The sequence below is a fragment of the Mastigoproctus giganteus genome, chromosome 1 (genome assembly GCF_048544385.1).
Source record: "Mastigoproctus giganteus isolate SK-2022 chromosome 1, ASM4854438v1, whole genome shotgun sequence".
Taxonomy (NCBI): domain Eukaryota; kingdom Metazoa; phylum Arthropoda; class Arachnida; order Uropygi; family Thelyphonidae; genus Mastigoproctus; species Mastigoproctus giganteus.
In genome coordinates, this window is record NC_143575.1 from 146,736,345 (window position 1) to 146,753,201 (window position 16,857).

General features: G+C 36.4%; 1 protein-coding gene across 6 annotated transcripts in view; it reads left to right on the forward strand.

The window, feature by feature from the left end:
* The window catches only part of LOC150091181 (uncharacterized), a 210,898-nt gene that overhangs the window by 106,284 nt on the left and 87,757 nt on the right, over nt 1–16,857 (forward strand). For all 6 annotated transcript variants that reach the window (XM_090382576.1, XM_090382584.1, XM_090382593.1 and 3 more), the window contains one exon: nt 5,863–5,968. In XM_090382576.1, the coding sequence (XP_090238702.1) occupies nt 5,863–5,968 (106 nt within the window). The remainder of the gene's footprint in view (nt 1–5,862; nt 5,969–16,857) is intronic.

Consider the following 16,857-nt stretch of genomic DNA (forward strand, 5'->3'; position numbering starts at 1 on the left):
ATGCCAGGAAAGAAAGATTCCTGGCATGAATAATTTTTTAACTTTAGGATTAACAAATGTCACATATGGAATGAACTTTTTAGCAATGCTGCTCTTGCTATGTGCATCCTGTCTTGTTGCCAGTGCTCAGTTAGCATTGTCCATATAATTTATTTTTCTTTTTTAATGTCATTGGCTAGATCCAATTCAGTCTTTACAATTTGTGGCAGTCTGGATCTTCTTGGATAACAGCTGAGGCCCTTAATATGTCAAAGAGGTAGATATGGATATTGTTCTGCATTCCAGTATCATGGCAAGAAGCATGTCTTCTAATATGGCTATTAGAAACATTAGATTGTTTCTAAACTTGATTTTTGTAGCTGTGGTATACATATCTTATGTCAGCTTTCTTTAGTTTCCAGTCTGTTACTTGTGTTATTATAGATATGAATTTTTGACTGTTTGTGACAGATTTTACATTTGTTGACTTAATTTGTAGTTTATTATTACCCTTATATATTTAATTTCTGTGACATGGGACTGACTTGTTTTGAAATATGATAAGCAGTCTGTTGATTCTCAGGTTGCCTTTCATTAGTGTAATTTTTTTTTTTGTAGTGCATATAGTTTGTGTGTTTTTACCTCAAGCACTTAATTTATCTGGTATTAATTTTTTTTATTTTATTCCCATGCCTACTGGGAAGTAACATAAGGCATCAGCATTGGTTGCCTTTTGTTGTTAGCCCTGTGTTAGTTGCTCAGGGTTGATTTGACTCCAATATTTCAGCAATTTGTTTAATCTACTCTGTCCACACACCTTAACTCCTAATACATGTTGTGAAAATGTTTTCGTTGAATTGTCCACAGAAAATTCCAGAAATATATCTGGAATAATTATTGCACAATTAAGAGAAATTATGATTAAGTTAAATCTAATTATATGCACTTGTTGATTGACATATGTCACGAAGAGTTACTAATAGTAAGTTCACTTTTCTCTAAATCAGTAACTCTCTCTGGCTTTGTTGACATTGATGCAGTGTTTTGAATTAAATTGTTTACACATATCCTTCAAGTTTCATCAGCGAATGCCCCTGTTACTTACACTCTCATCTAATGAAAGTGTAAGTTGAAGGGCACTGATTTAAATTTGCATTCACTCACTTGACAGATCTAAATGGAGCTTAAATTTTCAAAAATAATTTAAAACATTTTTAATATAGAACATTGATTTTTCACAATCATGTTCAAAAATAAAAAATATAAGGGGCATCAAAAAAATTAACAATTTTGAATTATTTTTTGCTGATTTTTCAAATTTTCATGCACACAGAAGAATTTCAAATTTCCCTCTGACTGTTAAATTGGTTGTTAAGAAGGTAAACTAGTGCTAAACTTCATAGGAGTGGCTAGCAGAGCATTATGGGCATTGCATCCTTATTTTCTTTTCTGTTCTGTAATAATATGTTGTTTGACCATGGCAACTCTGTCATTAAAATAATCCTTGATCGTATATAGCTGGTGCCTACAGTCGCGAGCTCTGAGTTGCAGTTAAGGTACTTTACTCACCAAAGCCAGCCAGATGCATGTTTGAAAGTCTATAAATATACTCAAGGCATATTTACTTGAACAGATGATGCTCTACATTGTATAATAACCCTTGTATGGTCAATGTCATGTTTGGTGTTGACTGTATGAAAGTTATTACAATGTACAGGGCATTCCTTATTAGAAACTCTAGTAATAGGGAAATGAAGTCCTTGCCATTTTTCACTATTGTCATTCCTAGGCTTTTCCCTAGTAGGTCAGTTGGTCTGCATGATCCTGGGTCTGTTTCTTTTTTTCCCCTGAACCTTTGTGGCTGTAGGACCTGTGATTCAGAATTTAATATACGATATGAGCAAGTGAGATGTTTTTGTTGTACATTTGTCTCTAGAAGGGTATGTATTTACGAGACATTGTGCAGATTGAAAAACCAGGAATAACTTTGGGGAATTTGCTGATTGAAGACTAGGTTATTCTTGCACTTGTCAAGAAGAAATGAATCCAGTTTTGTCCAAAGAAGTGGCAGATGGCAACATATTGTGCAAACTAATCTGCCATGGAGGAGGACTGTGGCTACAGAACATTAAATTATTATTCTAACAGCATATCGGAGCTTGTCACTCATTTCTAAGTTTTGTGTATTTTATCTTTATTTGTTGACATGCATGTTTGTAGAAGCATGTTTTTGGGCTGGAAACTTGGAATAACTTGCTGGGAAAAGCCTCTACTATCTCTGTTTGAGATCAGCTATAATAGCCTTGACTGACAAAGACTGGAAATTCCTCCACTCATCAACAATAATTGAACCCAGACCTCTCCAAGGAAGTAGAAAATGATCTATCATGATGACTAAGCTGCCACTTAAGACTAGCCTCAGGATTTTAGGCAAATGGTTATTATTAATGGGCGTCCTCCAGATTGGGTTAGTGTTAGCAAGTTTGCTCTCAAGAATCTGTATTGGAATTGCTGTTGTTTCAGACTTTCTTAAATGAAGTTGACAAAGGGTTATGGAGTGTGGTATAAAAAATTTTCAGATGATATAAAATTTAGGAGAGTGGTTAATGACCAGTGCTCATGCAGTGTGACTTGGATATGCTTCAGGAATGGTCAGAAAGTTGACTTTGTTTGAACAAATTGGGCAGCTGGAATTTAATGCTGCAAAATGAAAAGTTTTACACTTGGGAAATAATAATCCCAAAATACCTTATAGGCATTTAAAGGTGGCAAGGGAAGCCCACAGTGTCCTTCCTTTCAATGATTCATTGAACATTTGCTTATAGAGGTAGGTAGTTTGTAATCCCACTGCATATGGCAATAGTGAAACTGTACTTGAAATGTCTCGCTCTCTTGCACGTGTGATATGGCTTCTTGCACCATATTGGCTAATACAGTGGATTCTGGTTATTTGGGCTACCAGTGAATCAGGGCAGCCATTTATTTGGGACAAATCTTAAAGAACAGAACTCAATCGAGAAAATATCCAGGGTTTACGTCGCTTAATTGGGACAACATGCCGTTTAATTGGGGCAGGAGACCGCAGCACTTGAGATTACCCTATGATTGTCTCCGACCATACCATGTGGTTCGGTCGGATTTCTGGAGGTCACAACCATAAAACAAAAACAATTAGCAGTCCCCTGTTTATTGGGCTTTTCTGTTAGTGGTTCAATCATATAAAAAATTAATTTTCAGAATCTGCTCTTCATTCCTATTTTTTAAGCTTTGTAACTTGTTACTCCATTCTCACTTGTGCATATCGTGTGTGTGCAGTGTTCTTTGTTATTGATTGCTTATCTTTTTTACTGTTTTAAATTTTAACCCCTATCCACAAATGTCAGTGAACAGAAATATCAACTAATTAGTATGTGCATATTACGGTACGTATTAATTAAGCTATGCACATAAGCGTAAATTTATTTTTATTTTGCTAACCTGTGGAAAATATTTTTTGGATTTTCACGTATCATTTAATTTTTTAAATTGGTAACATAATCAAGTGTAAATTTGTACTTAATACAGTATATCTTTACTTTTATAGCCTGTGGATATTCCTCCTATTTTTGCTAATTAGAATCGCTGTTTAATAGAACTTTAATTCACAAACGTGATCACAATAACTGGTGCTTATTACATATTATATAGTGAATGGTACTTTACTATGGTGAGTCCATCATAACGTGATTTGATCGTACAGAAAATCAGTCATAAAGCTGTACTTAACTATATATGTGAAACTTTGCATAATTGGGGCAGCTGCTTAATCAGGCCAAAATGTACTAGTCCTGATGTGTCCCAAATAACTGGAATCGACTGTACTAATCTTGCTTTCTGTTTTAACATAAAACTTAATCAGAATAATCTCTCCTTCTGGCATATATTTTCAAGAAATTTGTTTATCCATTTTTCCTCTCCTCAATGTGATGCGTATTTGTGCCAACTTTATTATAAATAAAATAATTGTCTAGCTTCTTCCTTGTCTATTGCTTGCATTTTAGTATTAGTATTTTCTGTACAGTGCAAGGAAGCAGGAAGGTTTGCTGCAGTAGCAAACAAAAACAAAAAAACAACAGTCTGTCCCCGACATACGTAGGAGATATGTTCCAGGACTTCTTAAGTCAAGTTTTACATAACTCGGGAATCACTAATAAAATGTTGCTACTATATCCCTGATATGTCAAAATCACAATATCCTCAGAAGAATGAAGAAAAATAGTTATATACCATAACAATTAAAAACTTTATCTGGGGACAGCAGTGAAGTAGTACCACTTTCACTTATTCTCTTAGGCAGCACCATGATAACTGTCAAAATGAAATAATCTGTAAAGAACTTCACAGGGTTAAGTTACAAGAGATGCTGTAACACCTTACGACGTGCACCTTACGATGCAGTTTGTCTTTGGACAGAAGTAAAATTTGGTCACAGGTTAAGGAGCTTTTAGAAAGATTAGTGACACTCTGCTAGGAAGCTGTGGTGGTTTGGGGTAATTAGTGTGGAATGTGAGATATCCAGGATAGCCTGTTAAGTTTATTTCTGTGGCGGTCTTTAATTTCCAAAGCAAGTGCTTCATGACGAAAATTTATAGTGGTTTTTAAGGTTGACCAATTGTTCGGGGAAAGGGATTTTCTTAATTTATTACAGATGTGTTTGACTTGATGCAGATATTGCTGCTTGATAGAATGAGATCTCAGGGCGAGGTTGATGATACTACAATGTGTCTTGCAAGGATTGCAACTCCTCATACCAGGGATTCACTCGTACACGAAAATGAGACAACATTCAACGTCTGTCCTCTCATCCTGCTCCTCGGCTTTGGAACTCGCATTCCATGCGATCAGTGAAGGCCACACCTTTCTATTCAATGAAGCAAAAATTCTCAGCATCCAACATAATTACACCAAACTCTTAATTTCGGAGACACTTGAAATTAAATTAGATCAAAATTCAGTCAATGTACATCACCCCTACCCCATATTAGATTCATGGTACTTCACACGTATGTGCCAGGATTGCAAATAATCTCCGTGCTATAAAATTCTCCTGCAGTACCCACAGTTTCACTTTCCTGTGATCATGACCCTGGTTGAAAAGCCCCGTCCGCTTCAGGGAAGTACAAAATTCTTCAGTCTCTTAATGTTTTATAGAATTCTTAATTTTTTTTGTTTTAATATTAGTTTTTAAAGTATTAAGAGTATGTGTTCTATGTATTTATTTGGTCTCGGAGCATTTAAATTGTTTTTAAAATACGGACATATTATATTCTTTCTCTCAAAGATTGGGGCGGTGATTCAATGTATTTTGGGGTTGGGATTTGGGTCTACGGTTCTTTGATTCTGGGGTGCATTGGATCACTGATCTTGTCTACGAGGGAGCGGAATACATTTAATCTATTTGTATAATTATTCAAACATGGAGAGTATCGGCACTGAAGCGTTCTACAAGACATCATAGAGGTAAATCTTCCATTTCTAAACTAAGTTTTGTTTTGATTATTACTGTTTTTTGTATTGAATCTGTAATGCTCGGCATCCTCAGTTATTTAGGGTCTGTGTGAGAGGTCTGTATATATACGAATAAATAAATGAAGTGGGCTAGCAGCAGCATGTTGATGATGGCCTTGATATGTAAGAACTTGCAGCTTTCTGTTATCATTGGTGAGGATGCAAGGTTTTTTTAATGACATAACACACTGTGTTTGAATTTTTTTAATTTTTTTTATTTTTTAGCTCTTGGCTAATCTAATATTAATTCTTATGGTACTTGAGTATTTATTAAATTAGATATTAGATATCTTCTGAATGTAACCTTAAAAGCCACCCATTTTTTTATTCTTTTAGGCTTCGTAGACATCCTACTCTACACCAATATGTATGCCAAGTGTGGCAGAGTGTTTATGGGAACAGCACACTGATTTGGGAACTTCGACAAAGAGACCACAAATGTGTTTGTAATTCAGTTAAATTAATTTTTATAAATTTTAGAAAAGTTAGGAAATGTTTGCATTAATGCTTTTACTTTAGTGAAAGTTGATATTATTTAATTTCTGCTTACTATGTTTACAACTGATAGTGTTATTTTCAAAAATTAAATTTTCTTATGTTTCTTCACTAGCAGTTAGTATTTTTTATTGTTAAAAATGAGCTTAATTGCATATGAATGATATTTATTGGTGTCTTCTAACAGTTTGCCTTTTCTGTTTTAATTGTAGATTGATTGCTAGAGATGTTAATGTTTTTATGTATGGGCACATACCATTTATAATTCTTCTATATGTTTTTTTTTTTTCATATGTTCAGTGCTCTGAATGTTCCCTGAATGTATTTTTGGACAATTCTGTTTTCAGAAAGAAGAATTTACAAAACTTAGGCACCAGGATTATAGTAGAAATTCACAATAAAACTAAAAATTATAAATAATGAAATAAAGGATTGTAAATAAATAAATAAAATGAAAATAATAAGACTAGATTGTTCTAATTAATCCAGCTGATTTTGCAGATGAATTGAACAGGTACTTTGCATTGATATTTACAGACAAAAGATCCTTCATAGTGAGTGAAGCCAGGAAGAATGAAATTAGCGATATTAAAATTGCAGATTATTAGAAGAACTTTCATGCCTAAAGTCAATTCCATTGGGTTGATAGCATATGGGGGGGGGTCAATAATATTTATCCTCACCTAGAAATATTTTACTTAGGGATTTGAAAATTGGCTGGTAATCTCAGCCTTCACTTTGTATAGTCTATAATAAACAATTTTCCCATCTGTGGAAAAGCTTTTTTTTTTTTTTTTTTTTACATCCTCCTCAGTCCTAAATCTTCATTTCCGTAATGATTTCTTCATCTCAGCACAGAGGAAAAAGTCTGAAGATAACAGATTTGAAGCATACATCATCACATCCATGATCACAATTAGGCCAAAAAAAAAAAAAAAAAGGCATTAACATTCTCCCTGCAAAACTTCAGTTGTGCAGAACGTGGTGTCAGCAATCTTTGACAACTTAGACATCCAGGAACTAGCATTATGGTAGAAACAGACCCATGGCTGATGTTTATTTCACTTATTATAAAATTTGTAGTGACACATGTCTTCAAGGAATAGCTATTCTGCTTTAGTCACAATGGCAAGGTCTATGGCTAAAATGGGTCTTCCTTCTCTTGGGTTATTGTGCACAGTGCTTTGCCCACACCTGGACAAAGCACTATCTCAATTTTTCAGTCTCACATGATTGGCAAACCTCATATAGAGCTTCATCTCCTTATGGATTTGTTTTGCTTCTTTGCCTTGCAAATGGAGAAATTTTATAAAAGATTTGACCTCAACCTCCTCCTCCAGCATATACCATCTCTTGCTGTATTCATGACTAGTTCAGAACGAATGATCTAGAAAACCAAATAAATATACATTAAAACTATGAGATTGCGTGTGTGCGTGCGCGCTCTCTCTCTCTCTCTCTCTCTCTCTCTCTCTCTCACACACACCCCTAATTCAAATATATTTAGGTGAGGGTAAATACTTATTGACTGCTCTTGTATACACAGTAATATTGAGGGCGGCAGCAGAAGTGCATGGAACCATTAAGGTTAATTATAAGGACATCTCCGGACTCATGAGAATTCCTTTAGATTGGAGAAGTGCCAGTGTATTGCCAATATGTAAATGCAATTCTAAGAGTGAAGTGGGAAACTACTTACCAAACAGTCTGTATAGTGTTTTTATAGGTCACTGGTAGGAGAAAATCATGAAAGGAATGATGAGTGCAGTATAAGATCATTTAGATAGAAATGGAATTCTGAAGGAAATATAGCTGGGTTTAATAAAGGGAAAATAATCTAATCATCTTTGTTAGTTACTTTGATAGTCACTTCTGTGCTAGATGTAGGAAATAATTTCAATATTGTTTACTTGGATTTTGACAAAGCATTTGACTTGGTCCTGCATGATAGCTTACTGTATAACCTGGAACATTGGAATCACAGAAGAAATCCTTAGATGGACCAGAGTGGCTGCAGCGTAGGAAGCAAAGGGTTAGCATTACCAAATTAGAAGAGGCATATGATGCAAGAAAGCAAGCTTATGCAGCATCAGCCAAAAAAAAAAAACTCCCATTTCACTCCTCCGTTCGTTCAAAATACCTGTCCGGCTGAGCCTTAAATTTATTTAGGCTATCAACTTCCATAACAAGGAATGGAAGTCTGTTCCACCAACCAACTACCCGTTGGCTAAAGGCAAATTTCCACGCATCTATCCTACATCTGTCTTTCCTCAATTTGAATTTATGCCCTCTCAGGTGATTATTCTGAGCAAGAGGAAGAATCCCATCAGCATTGAGCATTCCCAAAGCATTCAAGGCTTTATACACCTCAATCAGATCACCTTGCCGGTGCCTAGTCTCTAGACACTGTAATTTGCAAAACTTAAGCCTTTCTTCATAAGAGCAACCCCTTGTTCCATTCACTAATCTTGTTGCCCTTCTCTGTACTCGTTCCAGTAGCTCTACATCCTTCTTGAAATGAGGCCTCCAGACCTGTATACAGTACTCAAGGTGTGGCCTGACCATTGCCTTATACAAGGGAATAATCACCTCCTTATCTGGGTTCGAGCCCGTGACCACCAAATACGGAGGATGCGGAAAGGTCAGGAAATGACCACCGCATATTCCTGGAGCAATATGGCCTTAGTTGCTAATGCTCCTAAAAACTAAATAATAACAACAACCACCTCCTTATCCCTGCTAGAAAAATTCCTGTATATCATTGACAAGACACCATGAGCTACTCTTGCAGCCTGTCTGCACCGCTCAGGGAACTTCATATCTGGCTGCACAATTACCCCCAGGTCCTTTTCGTTCTCTACCACCATCAGTATAGTACCACAGAGTTGATACGTTGCTCTGGGGTTACTGTTTCCCTTATGTAGTACTTTACATTTGTCAATGTTAAACTTCATTTGCCACCTCTCAGCCCATCTGCTCAACCTTTCCAGATCCTGTTGCAGCAGCAGCATAACATCAGTAGTCTCCTTAACAACCCTGCCAACCTCTGTATCATCTGTAAACTTGGACATTAAGCTTGATATACCATCATCAATATAATTTATAAATACAGAAAACAGTGGACCCCAACACTGAACCCTGAGGAACTCCACTAATAACATTACTCCACGATGAGCAGTGTCCATTGATTACCACTCTGTCCACTTCCCCTCAACCATCCCTTTATCCATAGCAGCAATTTGCCTCCAATGCCACACTGCTCCAATTTGTGCAGCAGTCTTCCATGGGCAACAGTATCAAAAGCCTTTCTAAGATCCAAATATATAATATCAAAGTTATTTCCTGCATCCAGTTCTTTTGTGACTGCATCATAGTATCCAATCAAATTGGTCAGGCAAGACTTCCCCTTAACAAAACCATGCTGTGTTCGAGCTATAACTGAAGTCTTGTCTAGATGATTCTGCAGTGCTTCTTTAAGCAGTGTCTCCATTAATTTTCCTGGAACAGAAGTTAAACCCAGGTCTAAAATTACTTGTGTCAGCCTTTGATCCTCCTTTGTGAATTGGGGTCACATTTGCACATCTCCAGTCTGTGGGTACCTCCCCTGAGTCCAAGGAAGCTCTCGTAATTATGGCTAAGGGTTTGCTTACTTCCTTTGCTACCTCCTTTAACATAACTGGATAGATCCCATCCACCCGGGTGCCTTTTTTTGTTTATTCTCAACAATTTCTCCTCCACTTTCCTCTCAGTTATTAAATGTAATATTAATGGTTATCCTTTAGAATGGACTAATGTAACATAAGAATTATTGCACTGTTTCTACTGGGCCGTGCAGCAGCTTGGAAAACAAAATCTTGATAATTACAAGACCTGCTAGGGGACTTCCTTCATGGAATAAGCAAATGCATGGTTTGCATTTGGGTTACTAAGAGCAGAAACATGTGCATGTATATTAGGAGTATAATGCATTTGTTGAGTTTGAAGTATTGGTGAGGCGCCTCCGTGGGCAGGAGCAGCAGTGCGTAGCACAAGCTTCTTGATTAGACCGGGGTTCAAGCCCGTGCTCACCAAATACAGAGGATGCGGGAAGGTCAGGGAATGACCACCGCATATCCCCAGAGAAATATGGCCTTAGTTGCTAATTCTCCTAAAAACCAAATAAACAGTACTGGTGAGGTCACCAAATGCCAACATTGAAAGTTATGAGACAGTGTCACTCACACGTTAGGGATGCTGAATATGTACAATGTGTACAGAATGGTGGCGGTATGTTCTTAGTTGAGAAGCACTTAGAAACAATTTCACATATTTGGCTGGCTATTTTAAGTCAGTTTGATGTCACATAAGTACTGGGAAAATGAAAATTAGATTGAGTGTGTTGTAGGGCAAATGACTGATGAATATTGAGTCAATAAATCAGATTGTTTTATATTGGGAGATTTTAACTTTATGAATATTAAATGGAATTTCTGGATTGTTCACCACACACTAGCAAAACTTGTGAATTTATTGGATGATTGTTTTCTACAGCAGCAGCATGTTAGAGAGGCAGATAGGAAGTAATACTCTTGATCTGATTATCAGCAGTGATTATTCATGCATTAATAAGATCCAGGTAAAGGAACCACTAGGCAGCAGTGGTCATAATATATTCACTTGGGACCTACTTAAAGATGTGAATACTGTCAAGAATAAAGCGATTTTGCTTTTATAGGTGAGTATAGTGGTTTTATTCAATTTTTAAATTCCCTTAAGTGAGATCAACTGATAATGCACCCAAATGCATCTATCCTCCTAACATATAGTTGTGAAATATGGACACCAAATACCAAAGCTTTACAAGGACAGGTTCATGCAGAAGGTATGGCGCACCCAATTTTGAACATAACCAAAAGAGACAGAAAAAACCCAAGGTCTGTAACATCATTAAAAGAACAAAGCACATAAAATGGAAATGGGCAGGTCACATATCAAGAACTGATGATACATGAACAAAGCAAATTTTGGAATTGATACTGCTTGACTTGGAATGCCCAAGAAAAAGACCAATGAGGTGAATCAATGAAAAGATGAAACAAGAAAAGATGAGGTGAATCAATGAAATTGTGACATTTGCTAGTGTACAATGACAGTAGAAAGCACAAGACTGCAGTTGCTGGAAACATGTTGAGGAAGCCTTCATCCTGCAATGGATCCACAATGGCTGAAGATTTATATATATATATATATATATATATATATATATAACCGATATTAAGATTAAAATCAAAACATGCCAGTAGTATGGTAAAACTGTTGAGCAAAAATTTAAACATAATAGTTAAATCAACGGGGAGGGGAAAGCAAAAGTAACAAGACTAAAATTGTAACCGAAAATCTCTGAATAATTTAAAAATTGAATTAAAAATAATTCCATTTAAAATTACAGCCAGTTTATATAAAATTTAGCGGCACCCCTACGCAAAATATCACCGATAGAGACTAAAACTAAGAAAATAAAACAAAAAAAAAAAAGACCGGCTATTATGCCCCATATCGACAGAGGACCACAGGGCCAATAGTGGTCATTGAATTGCTGCATTTCAATCGCTAGACAAATCATTGCAAATCGAAGGACCAAACCACCCCTCCATTCTCCGATCAAACCACCATTGCAGAGGATTTGAATAGCTGTGGTCCTTATGCAGCAAAAAATAAACTAGAACAGACTAGCACTCCAGAGCAGAGCCACACCACTGATACAATGTAAGCTTAACCAGCTTATATAGGCAGAAAAGTAAAAAGATATAGATGGCGGTATAGGTGCAGCATTAACACATCAAACCCACCACTACCACACCACCTGATATACCGTATTTTCCGGCTTATAAGACACACGGGCATACAAGACGCACCCTAGTTTTGGCCTCATATTTTGGAAAAAAATAATAACCCTTCTATTATCCTTCAATGCTGTTTACAGTGAAACTAAGAAGCAATCTTTTACCGACTGATGTAAATAAAAATTTATATAAAAATTATTGATAAAGAAAATAATAATAATGAAATTTAAATACAGTAATATATTTTTCTCAAAATAATGGTATACGCTTGGGTAAATGTTCAACCAATAATGAAATGTTTGTTTCTGAAAAAAGCTGACAGAAGTAACGTAACAGAAATTCTTACTCACCCTAAGACAAATACGGGCGTCACTTTCTCTTTGTAAAAGACGGTTGGAATTGAAAAATCCCGATCCAGTCTAATTAGCCTGCCATACCATAAAAGCGCGAGATCATATTATAGAGGAAGCAAACACGGGAAAATGAAACAAGTTTTTACTAACATCTGATTGTGAGATTCATATCATGCAGATTTCAACATCTTTTCCAAAAAAAAAAGATTACTGGTATGTACAAAGGGTACTAGGAAAGTTTTGCAATATGACGCAACAATGAATCACAGGAAGCTGCTTGTTGCTGCATGTTGAGACATGTTCATACGTGCATAGTAGCCGCCGCGCCAAGTCGATGGGCTCAGTTATTCATTAGTAGTGAGAGTGTAAAGTGCTTGCGATGGCATCGTGGTCACGAAATGAGATAAGGACAGTTTTGCAGTATAATTTCGTGCGTGATTTAACCATAGACCAGTGCTTAGAAGAACTGACTCTTGCACTAGATGATGATTGTCCACATCGTACAACGGTATTCAGGTGGTATAGAGAATTCCAAAGGGGAAATTTCACTCTGGAGGATTCTGAGAGGCCGGGAAGGCCACGAACGTCAGTTATGGAGGAAAACGTTACTGCTGTGAGGAAAATGCTTGACGAAAACAGGCGAGTGACCTACCAACAGATAGAGGATACTTTGGGCCTAAATGCACCAGCAATTCATTCGATTCTGCAAGATCATTTGCACGTGAAGAAACTTTGTTCTCTCTGGGTGCCGCATCAACTGACTGAAGAGCAGATGACACGACGTGTGACTTGGTCCAGGAGATGTTAAAAAAGTTTGATAAGGGACAATCTCGGTATGTGAACAACATCGTGACAGGTGACAAGACTTGGCTGTACTATTATGATCTGCCGACCAAGGCTCAAAACAAAGTTTGGGTCTTTGATGATGATGACACACCCGTAATTGTCAGAAAATCCCGATCTGTAAAGAAGAAAATGATAGCTGTATTTTTCAAATCGAGTGGAATTGTGGAACGTGTCGTTTTGGACACGCAGAAGACAGTCACAGCTAAGTGGTATACTGAACAATGCCTGCCTAAAGTCATTGGATCTATGAAGAACCTGCGGCCAAAGTCAAGAATGGACACCTGGTACCTCCATCACGAAAATGCTCCAGTTCACCGCGCCAAAGCCTGCACCGAATATTTGACCACGACAGGACTGAAACTTCTCGATCACCCTCCCTACAGTCCAGACCTTGCTCCCTGCGACTTTGCACTGTTCCCGCATGTGAAAATGAAGCTAAAAGGGAGGCGGTTTTCCAGTGATGAGGACCTTCTACGGGCTTGGGACGAGTGTGCTTTACTCCCTAGTGAAACATGGCAGAACTGGTTTAAAGATTGGTTTCGTAGGAGGGAGAGGTGTATTGAATGTAGAGGAAATTACTTTGAAAAAATTAAATAAACAAAGCTGTATTGCAAAACTTTCCTAGTACCCTTTGTATTGTTGCCATAGATTGTAACCACTGATAATTGTTAAAAATATATTTCAACTGATAAATCTTAAGTAAAATTGGTATGAATTTCGAAGGGAAGTTTTCAGAACTCAGTTTACCAGCACTGCATCATCGAAAATGCATTGCGGTAGTCGTTAGGCCTAATCTGACATTGACCATATAAGACGCGGGGTGATTTTCCGGGTACTTCTTCGCAAAAAAAACCATGTCTTATAAGCCGGAAAATACAGTACATATATTTGAATAATGACATACTTAGAAAAATTATAAAAATAAAGAAAATAAATATAAAGCTATCATTAGAGGCAATAAAATGCACAATTCTCCACATGATGCCCAATGCATAACCGATATTAAGTTTAAAATTAAAATCAAAACACATGCCAGTAGTATGGCAAAACTGTTAAGCAAAAATTTAAACATAATAGTTAAATTAACATGAGTTAAATCAACGGGGAGGGGAAAGAAATAGTAACAAGACTAAAATTGTAGCCAAAAGTCTCCGAATAATTTAGAAATTCAATTAAATCCAATTAAAAATAATTTCATTAAATTTTTTTTTTATATTTATTTTTATAATTTTTCTAACTGTCATTATTTGTGTGTGTGTTCCTGGAAATGTTTGAGGCACAGTTCTAGTTCACAGGTAGTGTCTCATGAAACATTGGTTGAAACCAATGTTGAAAATGTTGATTGTTTTGTAAAATGTGCCAGATTTTAAAGATTGTAAAGTGTCAGATTTTACTAAGCTTGCTGTACTACTGTTCTCAAATTTCATGTAGAGAAAAGTGAAGATATTTGATATATAAATGTGGGGGTCAGTATTTGTTCCTCATGTCAGCCTGTTCATTTACTGCTATTCAGCTTTGTCTACTTGATTTCTCTCCTTCCTGTGTGCACATGGAAAGTCAAGGAAAATCTGTGTGGAAGCAGTTGCTTCCCTGTGATATCCACCCTGTGTGATGTCATCCAGCAGCTATTTCACGAATGAAAGGTTGATCAGGCTGGCTGAAATGCCTTTAAATATCTGGAAATGTCTAACACATCCACTACAGTCAGCCAGGAGCCATTCAGTGATGCAGTTAAGTACATCACAAAGTACTGTCCAAGTAGCAGTTGCATTCCCAAAGATATCCACTCAGTTCCAGTATTTCCAAAACCATGGTGGAATGAATAATGCACATGCATAAAACAAGCAGACATGGGAGATATTTCATTAACGCCCTAACATAGATAATCTAAAGTTTTCAAATGTGCACACACCTCATTAAAGCATCTTATGCTCAGAGTGAGAAGGAATCTTTAATCCATTTCACATCTTCCATTACTCAGGCCACCAGTTCCAAGGTTATTTGAGATTAAATATGAAAAATGAGGGAAAATATACATCCTATCCTTGTTCAATTATAGAACATGATGGATGTACAGTTGCTGAAGTTTCTATGAATAGATTGTACTCCCCAGAGTTTCTGCCTCTGTAAAACAACCATTAAAGCTGAGAAACTGCTAAGATGCCCATATAACCAACTTTAAATACATATCTGCATAGGAGACACCTCACGAGGATCATTTGTTGAAGTTAGCCATTTGTATTCTTTCTCCTAATTTTTGTTATTAGAACAAAGCCTCTTTTTTTTGGGGGATTCCATTTTTGATGGCTAAAAAATAAAATATGTTTGTATATAACATGAAATATGTAGGTGCCTATAACTGTATAAATGAAACAGATAAATGTTTCTTTGTAAAGTTATAGGAAAAACAAACAAAGCCATTGAATTCCATACTATAAAAAAGTGATTCTTCCGATACCTATGATTTTTATTAATTATCTACCAGTTGCATGATTTTCGTGAAAATTAGATCATGGCCACAAAGGTGCAAGTTTTTATGCTTTGTCAAAAAAAATTATAATTTCATCGAGAAGTATGAAGTTAAGTTCATGAAACTACATATATGAGCCAGAGAGGCTAGTGTAGGTTAAGATTATCTCTTTATGATTCATTTCTCAGTGATTGATTTTGCATTTGATGGGGTTTTTAACATATCCCCTGTTAAAGCTTTGAAATTAAACTAATTTTTTTTTGGTTTAGGGGGTCTTGTGCATGTGGGATCAGAAGCGTAAGCCTCCTATGCCTGTGCGGAAATCCTCCACTGCCATTACGAGGCATGGAAAAATGAGAATAAAGGGCAAATTGCATCCTTTCTCATTTCAATAAAGGACAAGGACAGTTTGGTTAAAATAAAGAATTGTCCTTTGAAACAAAGGATGTCTGGCAACCCTATTGATAACCAAGTTTACTTTTGTTCATGTAATTCATTGTTTGCTTGAAGGAAACAAAATCTTGACAGTTTGTGTATATAGCAAAATTTCTGACTGCTGAAGTAAGTAAACACTAGCACATATTTGAATTGATCATGTGACTGTGAAATACTGTAATAATTGTATTCATTATCAAAATTACTAATTGTAAACTGTGGTCATTCTGGAACACTTTTTTATGTTATAGTTTGTGTCAAATACTGGGAAAGCTTGTCATGCTCAATTTACTATATTACATAGGATTAAGTTTCAGATCCACTTTGGTAATTGTTATTTAGTATAAGATTTGGAAATTTAATGGAGCCTATGTTCATTGGCAAATGCACACTGTTATTTAGTGCGTAACGATAAACAAGACACATTAACTAACACTTTCCAAATCTTTAAATGGATCCAGAACTTCATATACGGTGGTACCTCGATATACGAGTGCCCCAATATACGAGTGTTTTGAGATACGAGCCACCGAGCGAGCGATATTTTGCTTTGAGATAGAGCAAGATTTGAGATACGAGGAATCGCACACTACACCGCTGCACACGACCCCAACATGCGCCCCGCATATTGGGGTCGTGTGCAACGTCTAACAGTTTCTCCCACCTCAGACTAGACCTCAGTCTGTGTGCTTGTTTCCCTCGTTTTCGTAGCATTTTTGATAAGTTGGGTTCGTGTTTTTTGCTTTTTGTACATTTACAAAACATTATCAAATTTATTTTTATAACCATGGGTCTGAAGAAGATGTCTATTGAATTAAAGCGTGAAATCATAGAAAAACATGAGCAAGGTGTGCAAGTAATTGACTTGGCGAGGATGTACGGGCGTAGCACATCAATGATATGTACTGTG